The 14,810-nt window shown below is 33.2% G+C and overlaps 1 protein-coding gene across 5 annotated transcripts in view; it reads right to left on the reverse strand.

Annotated features, from left to right (window-relative positions):
• Positions 1-549: 549 nt before the first annotated feature.
• Positions 550-14,810, reverse strand: part of GNPAT (glyceronephosphate O-acyltransferase) — a 39,043-nt gene continuing 24,782 nt past the window's right edge. For all 5 annotated transcript variants that reach the window (XM_031966879.1, XM_012547985.3, XM_031966881.1 and 2 more), the window contains 7 exons: positions 12,497-12,739; positions 11,477-11,556; positions 4,209-4,349; positions 3,006-3,105; positions 2,828-2,921; positions 1,879-1,940; positions 550-850 (listed from right to left, as the gene is read on the reverse strand). In XM_031966879.1, coding sequence (XP_031822739.1) covers positions 807-850; positions 1,879-1,940; positions 2,828-2,921; positions 3,006-3,105; positions 4,209-4,349; positions 11,477-11,556; positions 12,497-12,739 — 764 coding nt within the window. In that variant the 3' untranslated portion in view covers positions 550-806. The remainder of the gene's footprint in view (positions 851-1,878; positions 1,941-2,827; positions 2,922-3,005; positions 3,106-4,208; positions 4,350-11,476; positions 11,557-12,496; positions 12,740-14,810) is intronic.

Consider the following 14,810-nt stretch of genomic DNA (forward strand, 5'->3'; position numbering starts at 1 on the left):
ATGAATCATGAATATAAACTCAACAAAGAAAATCATTAGAAATGGCCATTTCACACCTTGCGTTAAATAGCACATTAGAAGTGTCTCCATTTCTATAGTAGTGGTGATAGTAATGCTACATCACATGAACTGAATGTTTACCTTTTGAGAAAATTTTTAAGAATTTTCTTTCAGTTACTGTCCCCTTCTTCCAACCAAATAGCTATGTCCGTAGGATAAAAACTCACAGCTTTCCTTTTGTTATAAATCTAAAACATATACTTTCATTATATATTTGAATTTTTTATGTTCTCCAATTCTGTGGGCAATTTAGGTAAAAAGGGGCTTTAGATTAATATTTGTTAATAACCTGGTATTTATATTTATTTGCATCTATTATTTCATCATATTTGTAACTTTTTTAAAAAGGCATTACAACTGGAATAGATGACCAACCCCTTTCCATTTTTCATTATTCAAACATTTTATTTTCTAAGTTACATATTAATGAAGAAATCTACAGAAATGGAATACCCTGTGTAAGAATTGGTAGTGAAGTAGTAGTTGTGCTGTTTTTCCAAATATGTATCCAAAAGATTATTTTATTCAAAAACACTCAGGGAAGATGATACAAATGCAGTTTTTAGCATCAAGAGTTCAAAGGCCCACACTCATTTCTTCAGTTGAACACCTTTTTTCTCCTTTATTATATACTTCCAAAGACGTCGAGTTAGAGGGATGATAGGTAATGTATTTCTTCTAAATTCCTGCTTTGTTTTTAAATAGTCATTCTGCAACATTCTTCCTCATACAATTGCAGAGAAGGATTAAAGTCTTGCTGTTACTGGTTTTCCTATGGGTATTTTGGCACCTAAAGAGAGAAATCACTCATCATTTAATAATGAAATAAGCAGTTTTCATATAATTGTTTCCTTATATATTATACTATTTAAACATTAGTCTTTAAATCAAGGACACCTCATTCATCAAGACACCAAATTGTTTTTAAATTATATGCCAGAACGCCTTATGTTCTGGTATGTCCTATCAAATTGGAAATATATTCACAGTATCAGATGATGTAGAAGTATACATCTAAATACCAGAATTTGATAAATACCATCACATTTATGAAATTTTCAGCCACCTCTAACTTTCTTCCATTAAATGTCAAAAAGGAGAATTTCAACACAAGTTTTTGTTGTGATACGGGAGCCACCTGCCAGTGGCTGCTGGAAGTCTAACTCAGACCTGTAGAATGGATCTCTTCATGTGAGAGGTTGATGATAATGATGATGATACAAAGAGACTGACAAACACTTGTATTCTCTGACCTCTCTCCTCTTGCCTCCAATTTATTTTATTCCCAATCCACAAAGAACATCTGCAAAGGCTGCTTTGCAACTCCTTCAAGTATTATATATAATTCACAGCTGTGGAGGCTCTCGGAGAATTGACTTGCCCCTTCACTTAGGTATGGTCCTTAACAGGTTTTCATGAATAAAAGTCCAGCACTTTATTCACTTCCTCCTACTATAAATACCAATAGGGTCAACATGAAAGGTTGCCTTTCTTTTCTGTTTTTGGACACTGGGCTCTCATCTTACTATTGTTTCTAGGCTGCATGTGCAGTATTCACTTATAAACCTGATTCTACTATTTATCAGGACAGAAGCTTTGACCTAGGCTGTTTGGCCCCTCCTGCCCAATTCTGTGGTCCCTTGACTCTGGGGGCTCTGCATAATAGTGATATCCTTTATGAAGACACTAGAGCAATTTCGTCTTTCTCCAGTTCCTGAGCTCAAGTGATCTCTCTTCATGAGCCTTTCCAGTACTCCCCAGGGATTATAGGCATGTGACACCAAAGCCAACTATCACTTTTTGATAAGTAGAACTTACCAAGCATTTCTTCTAACTTTATGATGGCTTCATCATTCACTTTATAAGTATATTCATCATTTCTAAGAGGAAAAGTTAATAATGTTATTCCATTCCAAAGAAAAAAAGGAGGCAAATAGTAATTTATCACTGATATATAATGGCAACAATTTTAAATTGTCTCACTTGCAAAATTTTAGGAACAAATGTTGCTGACATTATAAAAGTGCTGTCATTTCACTAGAACTCTTCCAAATTTTAGCTCAATTTTTCAAATTTTGCCTTCAGCTTCATTCCTCTAACCAAGCTAAGAGGGACAAGCATCTACTAAGAAACATATTTCCTTAAAATAAACACACTATCATTTATACCTTGGAGTCAATCAATTTGCCAAATCTTATCCAGAAAGTAGACTTCGATGGGATGTGAAGGAAACAAACAAGAAGTCACTGAACTCTAGTTCTGAGGAAGGATTGATTTAGGAAAAAAACAAAGGAACCTTAGCACCTACAGATATGCCTTTTGGATTCAATGTTGCCCAAGATTGACCCTAATCCAATCCTCAAAAGACTTGGGTTGTCATGTGAATCTAAGCGAGCAAATATTGAGTTATTTAAATAATATGTAATGATTAATCCTGCAGAGTTCTCTTTTAATACAAATTTACAGGTTATGTCATAGATTTGCTTTTTTTTTTTTTTTTTTAAACATTCACTTTTCTTGGCAGAACTAAGGGAAAGTTTTTGTACTGATTCTAAAAAGGGTTGCACGTTTAGCTAATTAGTCACTGATAGACATAGCATTGAGTCAATTTCAAATGTAATAAAAATACATCCTATTATCTGCCTATCTTATCTAAATCACATATACATGATGCACAATGATCTAAAATGCATGTAGCTGCAATTAGCTAGTTTTTATGGAAAAGTCACATTATCCAGAAAACCACCAGCAACATCATACCACTTACACTTTGTTTTTTGATACTGCGCCCAGTCGAACAAGAGCTGCTAATGCATTTTTGTGCATATCAGAAGAAAGCAGCTCATAACACTCAGATTCTCCTAAAAAGAAGGAAAATAAAAGTCAATGGACTTTTTGGTCACCTACTAAAAGAGGTTACCCAGCACTGTCAATGGGAGACTGACCTGATTGAAGAAGACAGTAATTATAGTTTCTAATTCCTGTTAAGTATTGCTTCTCAGTGAAACCCTCATTTTCCTCTTTCTGGAGATATTGACAAATTATCTGAATTTTTAAGTGGGGGAAAAAAGAAAGAAAAAATATTTTTAAACATCATCAATGATTATATCATAGAATTTGATCGCAAAATGGAATAATATACCATCATTCTCTTCATTCAGTCAAGAGTCAGACAAGATTATCTTGCTATCCAAAAGGAGGAGGAAGAATAAGACTTGTCCTATTTGGTCACAGAGGGTAGAGCTAGGAGCAATGGGTGAAAGTTGCAGAGGCTGCATCTTTTATCTTAATGGAAGGGGGAACTTCCTAACCATTGAAGTTATCCAAAAACAGTGACCTGCCTCGGAAAGTACAGGTTTCTTTCTTACTAGAAATCTTCAAGTGAAGGCTGGATGATTATATGTATATGCAAATTATATTCTCAGTTAAGAGATTGGAATAGATACCTTCAGAAGTAACTTTGATATTCTGTGAAATATATATATATGTTTCTCATTCATGTAAATTGTGTATTATGCAAGGATAAAGTGAATAGATTAGTCTGGATATAAACGTGAGATCTTTGGTTAAGAGAAGCTTTACTGAGATAAAATCTCAACAAGATATCTAAACAAGTTGGAAACATAACCACAGTTTTCTGTGGTTTGAGACTCCCACAGGTGTCTCAAAATGGGCTGCTTTTTCTCATGAATATTTAATTTTCAGTGTGTACTTCTTGGCAAAGTTTAAAAATCAAGTCATTTTTAAACTTATACAAGAGTGATATCAGTGAGGCAGTTCCCAATGGCATTTTTATACTCTAACCCTATTTTAAACTTCCTTAGTCAACTACTGCTGGACCCAGAATGCTGGTTAATGAGCAGTCTCTTATTGAAATGTATCATCTGGGAGGCCTCTTAATATCACAGTGGATAGAGCACCAGCCCTGGAGACAGGAGGACCTGAATTCAAATCTGGCCTCAGACACTTAACACTTCCTAGCTGTGTAACCCTGGGCAAGTCAGTTAACCCAACTGCCTCTCAAAAAAAAGAAGAAATATATTATCTGACAGAAGACAAGTCAAATTTTGAGAAAAAATATTCTTAGAGTCTTTTGGGGGGGATGGAAGAAAGAAAGGAAAGCAGAGAATTTATCAACAATTACATACCCGATAACCTTCCACAAAGGGCTTAAAGAGTAATGCTAAAAATGATACCACAGTATCTCCCTTGTCTGTAACTAAAATGTCCTGTGGAGTCACTTGAATGGTTTCATTTTTAGTAAGCAGGTAACAGCCTTCTTCAAAGTCCTGAAAAGAGGCAAAAGGAAATGGAAAATCATACTTGGCAGCTGGAAGTAAATAGAGTACTACCCTCATCAAATGCAGCCAGTCCTCCTCCTCCTCCTAGGAAAAATACCAACACTGCAGTTAATTGTACAACCTTTGGAATGATGGTTGGAAACAAAGTTGGCATTCTGGATATTCTGATAGATAACCCCCTAATGCATGTTTGGATTTTGAAACTAAACAAACAAAAAAAGTTATTCTAATTTGAAAATTGCTATAGCTTCCTATGGGTCAAATTATCCACCACCAAAGTATCAAGAATCTACCATATTACCTGCAAACCTATATCTTCCTTTAGTTTAGTATAACTATATCATCTTCATTCATTATGACTCTACAGTCCCCACTATATAAGAAATTAAGAAAGGCTTCTAGCACATAGGGTGGACTTCTTGTGATGAACATATAGGAGGAAATGAACAAGAAATAATTTGGGTAGGTATGGATGTATGAGATTTGATTTTCATCACTGGAGGAAACTTCAGAACTGAGATGATTAGAAAGGCCCTCTGAGTATCGAAATAATACTTATAATTCACTTCTTTCTCTACTCCATCTAGAATTTTTCAATGAATTTATATTCAATTTAGGTCAACACATTTTTCCACTTTTCCAAAGAGATCAAAGGTTGTTTAGTGAAATAGTTTCTAGGTTTTTTTAGTTTTTGACTGTGAGAATTTATACCATTTAAATTTCCACAATAAATCATAATGACCCACAAATATGTTTCTTTATTCATGATGTCTTCTCAGAATAATCTAATTACTTAGAAAAACTTAGGAAGTCTAATGAATATAATAACCAACTACAAATCCAGAGGATTCATAACAAAAGATGCTATCCATCACCAGAGAGATGATTCAGAGTGCAGACTTAAACATATTTTCTTTTCTTTCTTTTTTCTCTCTTTCAAACATAGCTAATTCAGAAATTTGTTTTGATTAGCTATACACATTTGTTTTAATTTTCTTGCCTACTCAATAGGAGAGGAGAAAAAAGGGGATAAATTAGGAAGTGAAAATAAAATTGAATTAAAAAGCAAAAGTATGTTTAAATATGGGTAAATGAAATTTATTTTAATCACATGCCATGTCATTTTAAAGAATTCAGGATTGATTCTGATCAATATTTAGCAAATCCAAATGGTCTATCTATAGACAGATGATGAAGAAAGAGTTCCCACAAGACAGGCACACAATTATTTTTCATAGAGTTGTGTACTGAGCCAGTCATTCTGGAAAGTAATTTGGAACTGTGCTTTAAAAAAGGGACTAAAATATCCATGGCCTCTGATCCAGAGTTCCAAAGCTAGGTATACATATGTCCCAAGGAGGTAAGACAGAAAGAAATGCCCCTTGTACAACAAAATATTTATCATATTTTATTTTAGATATTTATCATAGCACTTCTTATGATAAAAAAGAACTGGAAACAAAGAAGATGCCTACTAATTAAGGAAAGACCTTGTGATATGTTAATGTAAAGAAATATTAATGTATTTTACTCCTATAAAATACATTCATCCTAAAAAATACATTCACTGGAGCAATGAATATGAAGAAGTCAGAGAAACATCAGAAGACTTTTTTTTACAAATTGACGCTGAATGAGGGAGGCAATGCCAGGAAAACAATATATATAACTACAATAATACAAATTGAAAGTACATAAAACTGAAATGGAACACTGAGTCCATTAAATGAGCAGCCCATTTAAATGCTTTACAAAACACGAGCAAGCTTGGCTTCAGAGAATAATTGAGAAAATAAATCTCTTTTTACAAACAAAGAGGATTATGCATGTCAAATACAGCATATGCTTTTAAATTTGGTTAATGTGTTGGTGAGGCATACTGAACTGCTTCCTCACCCCGACTCCTTTTTTTCTTTATTATAATGTAGGATTTGAGAGAAATTAAGTTGATGTAAAAACAAAACATAATCTATTTTTAAAAATTTATTTCAACATCAGTAATCAGTTATTTCCTGTTGAAATTTCATTTTAGGATTTCAACTTAATTTCTTGTGATCTAATTCAATGCTTACTATATCTAGTCACTCTTCTTAAAGAAAAATACTCATTATATAAAGTCATGAGATTTCGATGTACTTTTCAAACTTTTGGTTCCTTTCATTTCTTGATCTTCAGCTGTATTTCCAACACATTTTCCCCCTACCCTATACCTTCAACTCTTCATACTCATCTTCATAACAGAGGCTAAACAAGTATTACAATAAAGGTTAGATTGAGTTTGGAGGGTCTTATAGTCTTCCCCTCCTCATTCTTTGCAATACATTTTGGCACATAAGTTTTTTTTATAGGAACTGCAATTTAAGATGACTAATTGTTCCCCTAAAATGATGTCTTTTTTTCTTTTGGAGAAAGGATATAAGCAACTCTACCAATTCTTTTACTGCAAACCTGTGAGCTATCTTTCCATTTAGCTGAAATTTCTTCATTTTCTGACTTCATTTTTAGTTAAAATTTTAAGATTGATATTATTCAATTATTCCAACAATATTTTCAGTAATGTCCTTATATTTAGAATATCAACAGTAAATGTCTAAAAACTAACTGATTCCTAGTATCTTTCCCCTATTTTCTGCCACTTCCAATATTACTGCATAAGTACATGGGATCTACATATGGCCAAACATGGCTGTTATATGTGATAGATAGATAAATGTGGCCACTTCCTTAGCTTGCTAAAGCATTAGCAAAAATGCCTTAGAACTGGCATTTTTGGTATCAGTTACCTATTCAAAACCACTGCTCTGAGCTTATTTCAATGTACCACTATACCAAATCAGACCAAATGACATATCACTCTAAAGCAAATGACATTTAATTGAGCAGAATGTGAAGCAAACAGTGATTGTCTGAATAAGATAAGTATGTTTGGCCCCCATGCCTGGATGGTGGCTCCCTTATGCTGAGTGAGACAAAATCAAATACCCCTTCATTCTCTTTCAGCTTCAATACAGTTTCACAGGGGCGTAGTTCATTTAGGACAAGGATACAGTCTATTTAAATGCATAATGGCATATTAGAAAATATCATCAACAAGCATTCTGTTTAATCTTTCTACTTTCCATGTCTGCATACCAATTAGCTTCACTTTTCTTAGGGACTGAAGTTTCAAGACTCAGTCTCTTCAGATGTCTCCGAATCATCTTAACGAACCTTTAAGTACATATCTGTATATTCTGAGAATGAACTACAAAGACTATTTCCTGTCAGTTTCTTTTGCCTCTCTTTACTTGTGTCATACTAGTTCATACAATTTCATCCCTATGTAATTTTTTCTCTTTTAAAATTTTCACTTGAAACAATATTTACCAACCTGTCTGTGCATCAGTACAAAGTGGGAGGTAGGGTCCATTGATCACTTTCCCAGGGACCAATATTCTTTCAGATGCCTAATTATCAAAGGAACAAGAAGTCCTAAAGAAAGACCCTTTAATAATTTTTGACTCACAGGTTTCTATCAGTAGTCATCCTGCTAGTAATAAACTTCTTGTAATTACCCTTCTGGTAATGAACTGCTATGTGCCAGGAAAAGGGCAGCTAGGTATCAAAGTGAATAGAGCTTTGGGATCTGGATTCAGGAAAACTCATCTCCATGAGTTCGTATCTGGCCTCAGATACTAATTACTTGTGTGACTCTGGGCAAGATACTTAAAACTCTGTTTGAATCAGTTCCTCATCTGTAAAAATTAGCTGGAGAAGGAAAAGGCAAACCACTGTGTCTCTGTCAAGAAAAACTTCAAAATAGGATCATGAAGAGTCAGATACACACTGCAATTATTGAACAACAAATGTGCCACACACTGAACTAAATGCTAGAAATATTAGAAGTTGAACAGCTCAAGCAGCCCTTTGCCAAGATGAGCCATCAACATCAAACTCTTATGATTTTTAATGCTCTAATGCCCAGCTTCTTAAACTGTGGTTCACAACCCCACATGGGGTCTCGTACAAAATATGGGGATTGTGAAATTATATTAGTAAATGTTTGACTTGTATATTTATTTTATATACCTACATAACCTGTAAAGATTTCTCAGCAAAAAGGGGTTGCAACCGAAAAGTTTAAGAACACCTGCTCTGACATATGGTTAAGCTGAGAACAGGTATATTCCCATTTATTTTATTCTACAGAGGTCTACCATATCTAACTTCTCTAAAATTCTATTCAGGGCCTTCATTTGTTTGTTTTTGTTTTTGGTTAGACTTATCAAGGACTGAGATGAATAAATCAATATCCCTCACTATTACAGTTTTATTGTTTATTTTTTTCCTGTATTTAGCATCCCTTCAACTGAAAATCTCTATTAACCAATACATCCACATTACCCCTCTGCAACAATATAATTGATGTGGATAATGATTACGAAATTTTGAGATTCTCAAGTGTTATTCAAAAATTAAATTATGCCATGTGTAGCTTTAGTGATTTTTTTTTTTAGCATTTTAATTATATGAAAACTTTTAAATTATGTGAAAATCATGTCAAGTCATATATGGTTTAAAAAACAAATGATATAGAAAAAAAGCTCCCAGGTCCTGGGAGCCATGAGATTTGACAACTTTCCTGTTTCGCATGCCTTACAGTGTTGTAATAAAGATAAAATGAAATATGAATTTGAACACATTTGATAAATGATAATTAAACAAATATATTTAGAATGTCCAGTCCAATAGAAGGAAGAAAAAGAGTTATAAACTAGGTATATCATTTTCTTGCATTTGGCAATGTTTTTATTCATTTAAAATAAATATAATGGAAACCAGTTTTAAAAGAAGAAAAGGAATTCTTTATCCAAAAAGTCATAATTTTTTAATACCAATTGGTTTTACAGTTGTAAAACATGTTACTAGGAGGAAAACTACATTGTTACATAATTTGGGATGTAGAAAGGATAGGCAGAGTTAAAAAGTAAAAATACTTAAACTTTATTGATTTTATCTGAAGAAGAATTGTGTCTTACCTAACAACTTTTTGGAAGCAAGCAAGTTTGAGAAAACTTGCATTGATATATTATTCTTACAAAAAGTATACGAGACTCAAATATTTTAATAGTCTGGTCTTTATAATTTAACTGAAAATATTAAGAAATAAATATTTAGCTAAAGACTTTTTAGTTTGCCCTCCAGCAAAGTGGAAATGGTAAAAAATAAAAACCAAGGAAAGAAAAAGAAAATGGATTAAATGTGGTAAACAACCTTAAATTAAAAACAACAACAACAATCCTCTTGTCAAATTAAGATTATTGCCTTTACCTCACTGAAGGGATGAGTTATGACCCACCTAAGAGCAGTACTCTCTATCTGAATGGACCTGGATATGTAGATAACAGGAAGGAATCTTGTTCAAGTCTTGAAGGAGGGGTTAAGGAAGGAACTTGAGTAATTTAAGGAGAAGATGAAATCAAAATTGGTCTATTATACCAGGGACTCATAAAATGAGGTCCACCATCCTGATGGGAAAAAATTACGCACTTATTTCAGTAAAACCAGCTTCCTTTGTAATCTTATGTATTTAAAAACATTATTCTGTCTTTATTTCATCAGAATTGCCTCAGAGGAAATAACATACATATTTAATATGGGTATAGAAATCTATCTTATCCTGCAGGAAAATAGGAAGGGAACGGGATATAGGAAAGATGAGGAGGGTGATAAAAGAGGTCATATTGGAGGAGGGAGTGGTCAGTACCAAAATACTTTTGAGAAGGGACAGGGTGAAAGGAGAGAAAGAATAGATTGGCAGGGAAATACAGTTAGCAACAGTAATTGTAAAAAGAATTTCAAAGCAAATTTTTCTGATAAGGCCTCATTTCTCAAACATAGAGGAAATGGACAAATTTACAAAAACTAAGAGCCATCTCCCAATTGATAAATGATCAAAAGATATAATCTGTGCCCAAAGGGTTATAAATTCATGCATATCCTTTGACCTAACAAGACAACTAATAGGCATGAATACCAAAAGATTGGAAAAAAAAAAAAAAGGAAAATGACCTTTATGTACTAAAATTATTCATAACAGCTTTCTTCTTAGGGCAAAAAAAAAAAAAAAAGGAAATTGGGATGTCCATCAGCTCAATAAACTGTGGTATGTGCTTGTGATGGAATAGCATTGTTCTGTGGCAAATGATGAGCAAAATGATCTCAGAGAAAAAAAAAATCTGGAAAGTCCTCCGTGAACCCAAGCAAAGTGAAATGTACTATATATGAAGTAATAGCAATGTTTTAGAATGACCAGTTGTAAATGACTTTGCTATTCTTAGTAGTACAATCATCCATGACTTCTCTAAAGGACTTATGATGAAAAATTCTATCCATACCCAGAGAAGGAACTAATTGCATTTGAATATAGATTAAAGCATTTTCTCTCTCTCTTTTTTTTAAACTTAATTTTTCTTGAGAGGTTTTATTTTCATTAGAGCAGGAGATCTATGTTTTCTTTCATAACTTGACTTTTATGGAAATGTTTTGTATTACTTCATATGTAGCTTCTTAATTGTGGGTGGGGATAAGGAAGAGAACTTAGAACTCAAAAATTTTAAAAACAAATGTTAAAAAAAATTTGTTCTAAATGTAATTGGTGAAAAAATTAAATAAATAAAAAGAAAAAAAAAAGCAAAAACAAAAACAAAATTATCTGAAAAGAGGTTTATAGGCTTTATGGACTACCAAAGGGATCCATGACAAGAAAATAGTTAAGAATCCCAGTATTACAGTATTTGGAATACAGGAACGGATACAACTACTTATGGCATAGAATCTTAATTAAAAACTCTATTTTAATCAATTGTGCTAATTTAATCAATTGAACTTTTCCATGTTCAAGATACTTATAAATGTTATTTCAATGTATCTTGGGATAGAGCTATCTGAGAGTATAGAGAAGAGAGGAACACAATGTCAATCTGAATATGTCTGAGTTAGAAATGCTTAGACTTAGACAAAGTTCAATGATAAATCACAAATATTTAATTTCTTTCAGAGCCCTGCTATACTAAGTAACTAATGTGATCAGAATTCAAGCTACACATATTCTGTTTTGTTTATAAAAGCTTTACCTTCAGTGCATTTCCTGGAAAGAAGATGAATTCATCTGAAAACACATCACGTAGGAAGTCAAAGCAGCTGTAGATGTCCTCTGGAAATAAGTTCATTACCAAAGTTTACAATACTCTTTTTTTTCAAGGCAGCCAACAAAAATCTTTAGAAAATACTAATTAATCTATGAAATAAACTGCAACATTTCAAAGAGTACAATGATCCAACTTTTACTCATATACGCCAGAAATTAGAATTTAGTTCTATTCAAAAGAGTTGAAATCACCTATGTGGTAAAATTTACATGAGCCTCCATATCTATTACCAAATTTCCTCAGTACAGCCCAGTTTTTAAATGATTACAGCTAATGACAGCCAGATTTTGATTTAAATTGAACTTGTAATCAACAAAGTTTCAGATTGCTTACCAAAGTTCCTTAGAAGTCTCTCATGTTTCCCTTCTAGTTATCCCATACCAATAGTTTCTTGATGGAGAAAGAAGGGAACTTCTTTGCATCTCCAGCCCCTTGCTGCTCTCATGTTCCCTGTATTTTGTCTTTTTTTTTTTTTTTTGTCATTTTCAGTACATTATATACTGATATACCATTTTTTCACTGGATATGACTATCAAGCATACTTTCTTATCTAATGTCTAAGTTCCTTACTGGACAGGACTTTTGTAGCCCCAAGACCCACAATAGTATTTAGACAGTAAATAAATATAGTGGTTGAATTTTCCATCTCATGCATTTTTCAGATGGAAGTATATCACCTCAATTAATTTGTTTCCTTACTTGTAAAATGAAGGAATTAAACCAGATGATTCCAAAGATCCCTTGCAACTCTAAATTTGAAAGTTGAAGGAATTATGTGGTTATATACCTGAGCAAGAAGTTTTAAAGTGCTATGGGTACTACAGGTTCTTTAGTTCATATATTTAAATATGTGGCATTATCAAAAAGAGGATATCAAGAAGGCTGCAAACATACAAATTATGGACAAACCTTTTTCAAACACACAATTATATTCTGGAAAGTTACCTTTCCTGAAACCAGGCGTCATCTGCAGTGATATAGCCACAAAAGAAGGGCGGACAAAAATATTAAGCAGCTGATTTCTGTAAGCCACACACATGAGTATAGTGATATGCTGGAAAACAAGTCCTTCAGCAGTTCCTGGTTCTTCACTTTCCTCTTTCAAAATCACCTGATCCTTGTTAAAATTGACGATGTTAGAATGTAGAAGAAGGGAAGAATGTATAACTTCATCAGCAGCTATATTATCTGTACACATAAAGACAGAAGATGCAAGTAAATGACAAAAAGAAATAGAAGGGACCTCATTCTATGTTTATTCTTAAAAATATTTTTTAAGCTCTGAAGGGATTTCTAAACATTCTGTCTTCTAAGGCTTCTGATAACATTTATCACATGTTCTTAAAACATTCCTTTTTGCCAAGAATAAAAATAAACAAGCACCAGGTACCCAAAAATGCTACATGATTTGGTTCTAACATTCTACAAATATTTCTTTTCATCATCTGATCTGTTCAACTGAAGTTTTTAAAAAATAAATAGTGCCACATTTCAACCATCATTTTGATCCATCCAACACAGAAACAATAATAACAACATACAAACCAAAAAACCTACATAAAAACTAAAATTCTCTATTTAAAAAGGAATTGATATGTCTTACTACATAACTTTGGTAAATGATTACATATTTAACATGCCACCTTAGAATCAGAGTGCCCAAAATTGGGTGAACCATTGGATTTACATATGTGGGGGAAATAGTAATGGAAAATGCCTTGATCAAAGAGGCAAAAAGTTTGTATGATTTCTTCCTACTGAGATATCATTTTAAACCAGTACTAGTTCAAAACATGCTTCCTAGATTCATGAAAGAAAATCATGCAAAGATCCTAAGATGTAAATGTTCTAATTTGCATTGAGTTGTTTTATATAATCTCCTATCAGTTGATTGGTATATTTCCATGGAAATTGGACTAGTGATTGCTAAGATCCCTTGATACCATTATTCTATAATTTAATGATGGATTCCTTAAGAAGGAAATGAAAGTCTGTCAATCTGACAACTTCAAGTAAGGCTCTCTAGGCCTCTATACATCATAAGAAGAACAGAGCTGAAAATGAATGATAAAGAGAATTACAAACCTCCAGGATAAAAAAGTAACAATCTGATGAAATACTATTTTTGAATTCAAGTCATGTATTCACACTGAGACAGATTATTATGTTCTTTTTCACCTTTACTCCATTCTATTACAGATAGATCAAGAAGCAATTCCATAAAATCACATTGAATCTAAGTTTATGTGGTATTATAGAAAGCAAAGAGACTGTGGTCTTGGAAGTTAGGAATTATATATATATATCTTTATATCTATGTTTCACTCCTTTTTGTACTTGAGAGTGTATGATAAGAAGGATATTCCTTGTGAAGGAAGCCACTTAAAAACCCATGCTGAGTAGGCAGTTGTAGGGGGTTTGTTTATAAGATTTGTTAGAGATAATCATAATAACAATAGGTAGAATTTATAAAGGCCACTATGTATAAGGACTGTGCCAAGTGCTTTACAAGTATTATCTCATTTGATCATCACAAAAATACCAAGAGGTATGTGCTATCTTTTTTCTCTATTTCACAGTTAAGGAAACCAAGGCAAACAGAGGTTAAATGACTGCCCAAGACACAGCTTACCACTAATAAGTGTTTGGAGCAGACTGTATACCCCTTGACTGTACAGTGCTTCATTAGGCAGGGATATGGGGTGAGGTTAAAGAGGTAAGAAACTTGTAAGTAGGATTCTTCTCCATCTGTCTATATTCCCTCAGTTGGGAATTCTGATTTGTCCTGTTTATTTCAGCTCAACCCCAGTCAGAATGTGACCTATTTGAGGGCAGGGACTTTTATCATTTTTCTATTGGTATTCCCATCCAGTGTTTGACACAGTTGATATATAGTAAGCACTTAAATGCTTTTCCATTCTATTCCATGAAACTATCATAGAAAGCTTTGGGTCTGGGAAACTTCAGACAAAACAAAAACAAATGCCTTATTCCTAGCAGTTATTCCTAGTTACAAGGGAAGCTTTAAAAGGCCCAGACAGTGAACCCACATTTTGCAGTAAATGACGGTCCTTTTGCAACTAAAAAGATAATCCCTGCTAGGTTTTGGACATGCAGCTAAGCCAACTTTAAACACACAGCATTTTATATAAGAACTAAAAAGTCTCTTTTAAGTGCTCCAACTCTTGCTTCACCACATTCGATATTCACAGGATTATGTTCAAAACCGCATAAGAATATTTATAAAACAAGCATTAGT

The sequence above is a fragment of the Sarcophilus harrisii genome, chromosome 4 (genome assembly GCF_902635505.1).
Source record: "Sarcophilus harrisii chromosome 4, mSarHar1.11, whole genome shotgun sequence".
Taxonomy (NCBI): Eukaryota; Metazoa; Chordata; class Mammalia; order Dasyuromorphia; family Dasyuridae; genus Sarcophilus; species Sarcophilus harrisii.